At 34.2% G+C, this 11,600-nt stretch overlaps 1 protein-coding gene and 1 pseudogene across 1 annotated transcript; one reads left to right on the top strand and one right to left on the bottom strand.

The window, feature by feature from the left end:
- Positions 1-265: 265 nt before the first annotated feature.
- Positions 266-3,324, top strand: LOC120166305 (transportin MOS14-like). Its single transcript, XM_039175592.1, has 3 exons — positions 266-2,048; positions 2,687-2,872; positions 3,164-3,324. The coding sequence occupies exons 1-3, from the start codon at positions 266-268 to the stop codon at positions 3,322-3,324; spliced, it is 2,130 nt and encodes a 709-aa protein (XP_039031523.1).
- Positions 3,325-10,063: 6,739 nt separating this feature from the next.
- On the bottom strand, positions 10,064-11,211 carry LOC120166304 (annotated as a pseudogene).
- Between the last annotated feature and the right edge of the window lie 389 nt (positions 11,212-11,600).

Genomic DNA, 11,600 nt, shown 5'->3' with positions numbered 1-11,600 from the left:
TAATCTCTATTTCCTCAATTTCCTTCGATTATTCTTTTTCTATCGTAGGGACACAATAATTGGTATATAGAGCCACTCTTCCTGACAACTTGTTCATTGTTATACCCCAGAAAAATACCAAATCATGGTCGAAAATCCTAATCTTTCTTCAATCTAACAACAGATTGCAGAACTTACAAATCTGGTGAAGCAAACTACATAGGGAAATAACCCTCCTAAATGGTGGCAGAAGCAGGATAGTCGGTTGAGTATGTTGGAATCCAAAATGGCGTCGCAGCAGAGAGATGTGAAGCACATGTTACATATTCTAAATGGTAAAGAGTGCGAGCAAAAACATGATGATTCTCAGGTGTTCGATAAATTGCCAACATCAAAGATTCAAATTACTGCTTATGTTGAGTATTTCGGACAATTTACATCAGAACAATTCCCTGAGGATATTGTTGAGCTTATTCGCAGCTGCTATCCATCGAAGGAGCAACGCTTTTTTGATGACGTTCTTGCAACTTTTGTCCTTCATTATCCAGAACATGGGCATGTGGTTGTTCTTCCAATAATTTCAGGCATCATTGACGGATCCAGTGAAGCAATGATGATAGTGAATGCTTTGCTGGAAGTTGTTTCCCATCCAGAATATGATATTGCTTCATTGACCTTTAATTTTTGGCACAGTCTTCAGGTTATCTTTACAAAAAGGAATTCCAACATTTCATTTGGCGATGAAGCATCCATTGAAGCTGAAAGAAACCAAAGGCTTCAAGTTTTTCGTCAATCATATGAGTCTCTTGTATCCTTGGTTAGCTTCCGAGTTCAATATCCCCAAGCCTATCAAGATCTTTCATATGAGGATCTCAAGGAATTCAAACATTCGAGATATGTTGTTGCGGATGTGTTGACGGATGCGGCATCAGTTTTAGGCGGCGATGCAATGCTACAAATTCTTTACGTGAAGCTATTAGAGGTTGTATCTTGTTGTGGAAATGAACAAAGTGAATGGCATCCAACTGAGGCTGCTTTATTTTGCATTCGAGCTATATCAAGTTATGTGTCGGTCGTTGAAATAAACGTAATGCCTCAGGTTATTGATCTGTTTCCGAAACTGCCTCATCAGCCGCAGCTACTCCAAACGGTTTGCTTAATAATTGGAGCATTTTCTAAGTGGCTTGATGTTGCACCAAGTGGTTTCTCTAAGTTGCCTTTGGTGATTGATATTCTCATGAGTGGGATGCGTACCTTTGATGATTCTGCTGCAGCTGTTGCTTTGGCATTTAGACACATCTGTGATGATTTCCGTAAAAAGCTTTCTACATATTGTAAAGATCTTTTCCATATATACTATACAACAGTTAATGGTGAAGGTAGTTTTAAGGGCTCTGTTGATGATTCGTTACACTTAGTTGAAGCTTTGAGCATGGTTGTTACTGAACTTCCACCAGAGCCTGCTAAGGCTGCTTTGGAGGAACTATGTGCATCAGTTGTTACTCCTTTACAGGCAGTTATTAACCAAGGTCCAGAAGTTTTAGAGAAGAAACATGCTAGTGAATTAACAGTTCACATAGATCGATTTGCTTATATTTTCCGGTATGTAAATCATCCTGAAGCAGTTGCTGATTCAGTTTACAGGCTTTGGCCTATATTCAAAGCCATATTTGATATTTGCGCTTGGGACATGAGGACCATGGAGTCTCTTTGTCGTGCTTGCAAATATGTTGTGAGAACTTCTGGAAGGTTTATGGGAATAACAATTGAAGCAATGCTTGAAGAAATCCAAGGCATGTATCAACAACACCACCAGTTGTGCTTCCTTTATCTCTCTAGTGAAGTTATAAAGATATTTGGCTCTGACCCTTCTTGTGCAAGTTACCTAAAAAATATGATTGAAGTGCTCTTCAAGCACATAACGTCCATTCTCACGAGTATTAAGGAATTCACTACAAGACCAGACATCGCAGATGATTGTTTTCTACTGGCATCAAGATGCATTCGTTATTGTCCTCAATTATTTGTCCTTTCTGCTGTATTTCTGGCAAGGGCATTACTCGGGAAAGGTGAGTTTTGTATGCTAATTTTTTCACAAAAACTGAACAAAATGGGATACACATCATTGTAAGGAAGAAATTATTTGATACTTGGGGACAAGGATCATTTCAAGGGAAGGGGAATTTCATAACTATACGGGAAGTCAACAAAGAAAGCAGCATGAATCAGTTACTTAAACAACTTTTAAATCTGAAATTTTTTCAGAAGACTCAAGCAAGGCTAAAATTTTTTGCTAAAATAAAATTGACAGACAGAGGTATAAAGAAAAAGGACAGAATTTACCTGAAGTTTCAGTCTTACCATCAAACCTCACTTGCTCTTCGAAAAGGATTAAGGCTAGCAGTAAGGATCTATAGTACCTGCATCGTTTTACATTGCATGGGGCTAGTAGCATATAACTTGTTATATGAGTCCTCGAAGGTGCAAACAATGAATTATGATAGTTGGTTGAAAAAGAAATCTGGAGATCAACACATTAGCTCATTGGAGCCTTCCAAGTTTGGACATAAAGGATAGTTAAAGGTCCAATATGCTATGAAGTTTGACAAACATTGGGAGAAGAAGTACAATCAGTTGCTGTGGATGAACTTAAGGTTGGAAAACATCATTGGGGTAAACTATATTGTGCTTAAGGCACAATTGTTAGGTTTTGATCCTTGGGGACAAGGATCATTTCATGGATGGGGTATTGTCATGATTATGAGAGATATAAAAATCGGAGAAGACGAAGGAGAATTAGGGAAATTGGAAATAGGGTTAGGGATTTCAATTAAGGGGAGGGGTATTGCCAACAGTGAAGTCACACCAACAACACCTGCAAGGGAATCTAACTGTTAGAGACAGTTGTATTGCCAACTGGTAAATGGTTGGTACAATGTAAATATATAAGCAATGTACTGGGTAGGGCTGAAGGCATGAAATGAATGAATGAATTCTCAGTTTTCTTGAATCCCTTTTCTTCTTTTCTTTAATCTTATTTCCTCAATTTCCTTCGATTATTCTTCTTCTATCGCAGGGACACAACAACATCAAGTGAAGTGCCTAAGATTTCAGCCTTTGCTGATGAGGATCGACAAGTAATGTGGATGGTAGGAAGTCTCTGATTATTGTGTGTATTTTCAAGGGAATTTGGTAGCTTGGAGTTTTAAGCGTCAACGCTCGGTGTCAAGGTCTACGACTGAGGTTGAGTATCGAGGAATTATCGATGTTGCATCTGAGATTGTTTGGCTACGAGCTTCGTTGAATGACATGAAAGTGTCTTTAATTGAGTTGTCGATTGTTTAGAGTGATAATACGAATGTTGTTGCTATGAGTGCAACCCCCATTTTTCATGCAAGGTCAAAACATGTTGAGCTCGATGTGCATTTCTTTTGTGAGAAGGTGGCAGAGGGTAGTCTGGTTGTTTAATTACATACCTGCTCAGTATCAAATTGATTATGGATTCATGAAACCTTTGTCTAGAGCTTCTCATTCGGTGTTTAGAAAGAAGGTGAAGGTGTTCAAGTTGGAGAAAGTAGAGAGCATATTGTAGTATAATAGGCTGAAGGTCTATTTGTTAAATAGTGTGGGGTAAAACCGTTAGGCACAGTTGTAAAACTGTTATGGGTAGCTCATGTAACTACCTCATAGTTTTCATAATTGTATGCACTAATGGTTTGATTAAATTCCCATAGGGTTTCTGTGTAAGTTAAGTCTTCTCAAAGGAATAAACCTGGAGTTCTTTCAGTGTTTAATCTTCAACATCGTAAAAAATATCTTTGAACTTTCATAGAAGGATGGGACGAACGAGACAGTCGCTCATGAAAATTTTAAATTAATATATATTTTAGATATTATTCTATATTTTTAACTGATAATATATTTATCATTCTCCTAAAATTTTATTAGTTAAATTCTTCTTAAAATTTTAAAATTTGGTCCTTTAAGATCTTGCGTCCATTCTTACTTCCACATTCAGAGAAGCAGCGTCTCATTGTGGTGCAGTTGCCAAGAGCACAACTTTAATTTTGCTTATGGTCCCCTCGAACTTTCTCAAGTCGATTTTTACATTGAAGACCAAAGAAATCATTCTAGAGAGATCGACTATTCAAATTCAAATATTCATGTTATTTTGACTGGACCTGGATTGAGAGTTTGGAACACGAACCATTAGCCAGCCAGACACACAAGGGGCGGCCATGAAATCAGAAGCATATTCATGGAGGCGAGCCAGTCCTTATGCTCGACGACAGTCAAAACGTGGTGCCCGTCTTATTGTCAATTGTTTAAAGATGGCCAATTTGTGGTAACAAAAAGACAGAGCACGCCTATAAGATAAGGATAGGGGCAGGACCACCGGAGAGATCAACGAATACAACAAGACAATGTCATTGCCATGCGATATGTCTCCAGAGACTACGAACACCGAGTCGTTTCACGACGCTATGTACCATTCAGCTATCGCTTCTAGACTCGCCTCCGGTTTCAAGGATCGTTCTGATCTATGATTCGCCGGTGAATCAGGACCAAATTTGATATTTTCTTTCTTTTTTTAGGTTAGAAATTATAATAATATTCTTGATGTCAATGATTTTTTGTTTGGATCAAGATGTCGGCGTAATGTACTGGTACCAAAAAGTAATGATCGAACGTTGATGTAAATAAAATAATATTTCATATTATTAATTGAATTAGCATTTGATTCAAAGTTTAAACTTGAATTAAAATATTAAACAAAACAATTTAAAACAAAAAGACAAAAAACAAAAAAAAAATAACGATGATGTTTCATGTCTTATTAAAATAATTTATCTAGAAATCAATGCGTGGATCATTTTTACCAAAATATCACCTCACCCCTACACTCTCTCTCCTAATATTATTAATTTAGTAAGGGAAGACACGGATTATCATTCGTGCTTTAACTGAACCTCTAACATATACAAAAGACACGAATTATAAATCACACTTTCTATAAGTTCACATTATCCCTCAAAGTATTTTAAAAAAATATACTTTAAAAAAATTTAAAAATAAAACTATAAAGACTAACATTATAATTTAATACATATTAGTTTCATGAGTTGAAGAGTTTAATGATATTAGCTTATATAGGCATATTCGAGTGCTTAGGTTATGTTTCTTGATAATGTGTGATAAAAACTAAAATGTGTATTCTTTAATTTTTTTATCTTTATATCTAATGAATCTACTTATACACTATTGTTAAATTGCATTATATTAATATTTATTATTAAGGTTTATATTAATTAAGATTAAATATTTTTATATGTTAATTTATTTAAATAATTACATTAGATTAATATTTATTATTAAGGTCTATACTAAATTAAATTTTGAAGTTGATATATATCAAAAGAGAAATGATATATTAATGTAAGATCGAATATAAAATTAATTATATTTGGGCGACTCAAACACCTTAAAATATTGTATATTCTTTTATTTCAAATCTAGATTATGAGATAATGGGTAATTTTCATGTAATTTATTTAATTATATGTTTTGCTGTAGTAATTTGAGATAGAATAAGTTATAAGATGTTCTTTTTACTTTTTAAATTGGAGAGCTTAAGAGTCTAACACATCTGTAAGAAGCACCTGAAAGTATTTTTTTTACGTTATGATAATCAAGATTGTTGCTTTCTACTAACAAAAAAATTGATTAGGTATATAAGCTTCAACAATTTTAAAGGGGAGATCTCAACAGAGTTAACAATAGTGTATAAATAGATTCATTAGATATAGAGATAAAAAATTAAAGAATACATCTTTTAAATTTTATCCCAGATTGTCAAGAAACATAACTTAAACACTATAATATGCTTATATAAGTTAACCTCATTAAGCTCTTCAACTCATGGAACTAATATGTATTAAATTACGATATTAGTTTCTATAGTTTTATTTTTTTAATTTTTAAAGTATAATTTTTAAAAATGTTTTGAGAGATGATGTGGACCTATGGAAGGCATGATTCATGATCCGCGTCTTCTCTTACGTGGCGTCAGCTCGGACAGAACCCTTTAAAGATGCAAATGGTGATCCACGTTTTGTCAAAAAGAGTGCTAGATCAATAATATTAGAAAAAAATGTGTCTGACAGATAATTAATAGGTCCGAAGATGATATTTTGGTAAAATCGACTTTTAAGAAACTCTCATTTAATATTTATATAATTACTCCTAGATACTAATAGTTTGAATTGAAGTCTTTTTATCTCTATTTCAAACTCGTTTTTTCTTTAAAAAGAGACAATCCATTAGAATCCGTATTCATGAGATTCGAATAAAATATCCCTCTCTAATTATATCACGTTTAATGGGAAAATATGTTATTAGATTAAGGGGTTGTTTGTTTGCCTCTTAATGGAATCATTTAACGCTGAATGTTGAACCGTTCAACATTCAACGCGTTTGTTTCGCACCTCTGAATGATTCAGTGCTGACTGATTCAGCAAAACAGTGATAATGATTCAGCACAGAAGTACATTCTGAATGATTCAGAGCCATTATCAAACAACATGTCATATTCAGAGCTAATTCATACAGAGCCTCTAAATCATTCAACATTTGAATCATTCAGCGCTTAATCATTCTGAAGTAAACAAATAGCCCCTAAGACAACACTTAAACCAGTGGTTCATAACCGCACAGGAACCCACTTGGCTTTTGTTTTCTGTGTTACTATTAAACGACAAAAACAAGGCTAAAGAACACAAATGGTCACTCAATTATAAGGTATTGTATTATTAAATCTCTCAATTATTAAAAGTTAATAAAATGTTTTTTTCATTATATAGCGTTATTTTATTAAATCCTTTGACTATTAAAAGTTACAAAATAGTCATCGAACTATTCATTATGTTCCAAACTCATCATATTCCATAAACGGAGCTGAACTTTAACTCGTTTAATGTGATATGATAAAATCTGATCACACAATCTTAAACAACTATCGTATCCATGTCATCATTGTTAATATTCAACTTAAACAACCACCAATTTTTTAACGGAAAAGGACAAGTCTGTAACATAATAAATAGTCAGGTGACCATTTTGTAACTTTTAATAGTCGAGAGACTTAACAAATCAACATTTCATAGTCGAATGATCATTTTATAACTTTTAATAATAAATGAAATTAATAAAACAGTACATATAGTCGGGGGACCATTTGTGTATTTTACCCTAAAAACAATATGCATATGATTAACGTATGTATAAATAAGAAGGACAAAATACATCCTATCAACCTTGAAGACACATGTACGTTTACCCGATCAAGGAAAGATTAGTTTGTGAGTTGTGACAAAAGGAAATCACTAGGGGTGTTCAAATGATCGAATTAATTCGGTTAATCGATCGAATTGAATTAGTCCGGTTAATTCGGTTCGATTACCAAATTAGTTCGATCGGTTAACAGTTAAGAAAATTTTTAGAATTCGGTTAACGGTTAATTCGGTTCGAATTCAGTTAATTAACCGAATTAACCGAAATTAAATTTTAAATATTAAATATATTATATATAACATATGGGCTCAGCCCAAACCATTTAAAATCCAATTAATAATTTAAGATCTAATAACTTTTAAACCTAAATCAATATTAACTAATTAAAAAATTATATAATTTTTTTATAATTATATATTATTTAAATTAATTGTAAAATGTTTTTTTAATTAAAAAATATTAAATATATTATATATAACATATGGGCTAAGCCCAACCCATTTAAAACCCAATTAATAATTTAAGATACAATAACTTTTAAACCTAAATCAATATTAATTAATTAAAAAATTTATCTGAAATTTTTATTTTATAATTATATATTATTTAAATTAATTATAAGCTTTTTTTTAATTAAAAACATTTAATTTTTATATAAATTAGAAAATTAAAAAAAATTCGGTAAATTCGAAAATTAACCGAATTAACCGAAATTTATTCGGTTCGGTTAATATGTTTGAAAAAAAGTTCGGTTCGGTTAACGGTTAAAGAAAAAAAAAGTTTGATTAATTCGGTTATGATTAATTCGGTTCGGTCCGGTTCGATTTTAACCGAATGAACAGCCCTAGAAATCATTGTCAAGGATCGCCTTATCCACCCCGAATATATATATATATATATATATATATATATATATATATATATATATATATATATATATATATATATATATATATATATAGGTTGAGCTTATTTTTATAATGAGAAAAACCTCAGTGACCAAAATTCTAGATAATATACGATTTTGACCAACTTTTTTTGGATTTGCGAAAATGACCAACAAAATCGCAATGCGATCTCTAATTCGCATTGCGATCTCCACTATCGCAAATTCGCGTTGCATTTCGCATTGCGATAGTTGAAAATCGCGTTGCGATAGTTGAAAATCGCGTTGCGATTTTCCATTTGGCGTTGCGATAGTTGAAAATCGCAACGCGGTTTTCCATTTCGCGTTGCGATAGTCTACAGTTGTCGTTGCGATTTTCCAAATTCGTTGCGATAGTCTACAGTTGTTGTTGCGATAGTTAAAAAAAAAAATTGTTTCTCTAAAAAGATAGTATCCGCGCGGACGTGTCTAAGACACGTATTACCACGACCACGACCACGACCACGACCAGACCCGACCCGAGACGGACGGCGGCGGCGGTGGCGCGCGAGAGTCCTCCTTGTTCTCTATCACTCAACAAGGAAGTGGGAAAGCCAAGCCTTAAATACCATTCCCAATAGTGTTTCCAATACTATGTGGGATTTGAGCATTACCAACACTTGTTCCCAATACTATGTGGGATTGAGCCTTAAATAGTGATATTATTTTGAATGTTTGCTTAAAATTGCAATAATCGCGATTGATTGTAGATTGACTTTTAATTATGACATATTTAATCGTATACTAATGCAATTGGTTGCTAATTCAGTTGTTTTAAGGTGTATGATTGTTAATTGTTTCCTGAATAATCACATTGTATTGGAAACAAGTGTTGGTAATGCTCAATCCCACATAGTATTGGAAACACTATTGGAAATGGTATTTAAGGCTTGGCTTTCCCACTTCCTTGTTGAGTGATAGAGAACAAGGAGGACTCTCGCGCGCCGCTGCCGTCCGTCTCGGGTCGGGTCTGGTCGTGGTCGTGGTCGTGGTCGTGGTCGTGGTCGTGGTCGTGGTCGTGGTAATACGTGTCTTCGACACGTCCGCGCGGATACTATCTTTTTAGAGAAAATTCTTAAGAAACAAAATCTTTTTTTTAACTATCACAACGAATTTTCACAACGAATTTGGAAAATCGCAACGACAACTGTAGACTATCGCAACGACAACTGTAGACTAACGACAACTGTAGACTATCGCAACGCGAAATGGAAAAGCGCAACGCGATTTTCAACTACCGCAATGCGAAATGGAAAATCGCGTTGCGATTTTCAACTACCGCAACGCGATTTTCAACTATCGCAACGCGAAATGGAAAATCGCAACGCGAAATGGAAAATCACAACGCGAAATGGAAAATCGCAATGCGAAATGCAATGCGAATTTGCGATAGTGGAGATCGCAATGCGAATTAGAGATCGCATTGCGATTTTGTTGGTCATCTTCGCAAATCCAAAAAAAATTAGTCAAAATTATATATTATCTGAAATTTTTGGTCACTGAGATTATTTTCTCTTTATAATATGGTTTCAATCTCAAGGCTTATATTATTTTAGCTCAAATTAGATAATAATAATTTAAAATACTAATACTTTTGAATGTTTGGGTTGAAGAAAACATGATTAATTTGTAGATCATGTCGTACTTATCGTAATTTACATCGAAAGTCGAGTTGTTATCCCGATTAAAAAATTGAAGATTCGAAAGATCCATTTGATTAAATAGGGAACCTTTGGAGAGCAATTAATATCGAAGGACGCGATTAGAGTTGAAATGAACTAAAAAAGAGGGGTTCAACGGATAAATATCTCAATTATATCTCTGTATAAATTGGAAATGGGACAACTGCCCCCCGGATAAATATCCCAATTACACGTTTGTGTAATGGAATGGGCCAAGGGGACAAGTGCTTTCAAAGCAGCGTTCAACTATTTTTAGTTTGGTTCTCCCTTTCAAGGCATTCTTGGTGAAGGGACTAGTCCCCTTGCTATCACTTTGAGCTTATTTAACAAAATTAGTATCCGAATTCCCAGCTTTTGAGGACAGCAATAGCTTCTTTTCTTCTTCATCCTTGCTTTTACATGAATCGACGGTTGTGGACGGTGACGGAGCGTCAGTTTCATCTTCTGGAAAGAATCCAACAAAAGCGTCTCTCAGAATATTCTAAACCCTCAATCCTAAACCATACAAGCAAAGATCGAAGAATAGGAAGCGTACCGATTTCCTCAACCTTCTTCACTCTAGTTGCTTGAAGGCTTTCCGGAAGTAAGCAGCTGAATAAAGAACCTACAATTTTGATAAATCATCAACTTAATGATTTCCAATGTGTCTGCATGCATACGTACATATGTGCATATATAACTTGGTAAAGAGTTAGAAGGATGAACAAACCTAGCCGAGCCAGTCGGTTCACCCACCCAGGGATGTGTTTGCCTGTCAATTTATGAACAACGTCATCCGTAAAGTGATTACAATTCTTGGAGACGAGGTGGTAACTATTTCCATAATACTGGGAAGCCATTTTCTCGATGAACGTTGTGAATTCCGGCAACGACACGTTTATGCTTCCCAATGAGATTGAACAACGGTAGGCGAAACCGGGGCAGTTCTTGGGTTCCACTTCGAAAACTCCGGTGGCCGAAAATTCATGAGCCCCGAAACCATACTCTTTACCATGAACTGTGTACATAAAGATCGAGACATATATAAATAATCGAAATTTAAAATCGAAGAATTTCAAAAATTAAACATGTTATAACTTCATTAACATAAAGAACTCCGATTAATAGATTTTCAAAACTTAAGAACAAACCTTCAATGCCGGAATGGAAAATCCCAAAACCAAACCAAAAAGAATAATTATTGATGCGTGTAAGATCATAAACATGCAAAACTACATTGGTTCCATTGTTATTGCTCTCACCATTGCTGGAATTTGAGGCTTTATGCAAAACTACATTGGTTCCATTGTTATTGCTCTCACCATTGCTGGAATTTGAGGCTTTCCCTATTTTCATTTTATTGTAACACAAAAAGATAAATTGAAAATATTTCCCAAATTCCCCAGAAATTCTTGTAGAAGATGAGGCTAAAGGTATGTGTGTTTTTTATCCTGGAGAAAAGAGATTCAGAAAATGATAGTTATAAATCTCATAAACATGAGTTAGGCGATTATTCAGTTTAGGATTGATTGAAAATTTGAAGGTTTTGTTCTAACTGTTATTTGATCGGAATTATGTCTGTCAATTTGCTGCGTTTGTTACTTCGTTTATTTGTTATGTTCGTGTCTCAAATTGGAATCGTCGACCAATTTGTCTGATGTAATGGAAAAAAACAAAACAAATTTATATTATAGGGATTTTATTTTGGGTAAACTACATGGGAGACTACTAAACTATGGTAAAAA

The sequence above is a fragment of the Hibiscus syriacus genome, unplaced genomic scaffold (genome assembly GCF_006381635.1).
Source record: "Hibiscus syriacus cultivar Baekdansim isolate YM2019G1 unplaced genomic scaffold, ASM638163v2 tig00111634_pilon, whole genome shotgun sequence".
NCBI classification, from domain to species: domain Eukaryota; kingdom Viridiplantae; phylum Streptophyta; class Magnoliopsida; order Malvales; family Malvaceae; genus Hibiscus; species Hibiscus syriacus.
The sequence above is the reverse complement of the archived record's forward strand: the minus strand, read 5'-3'. Positions and strand labels throughout refer to the sequence as shown.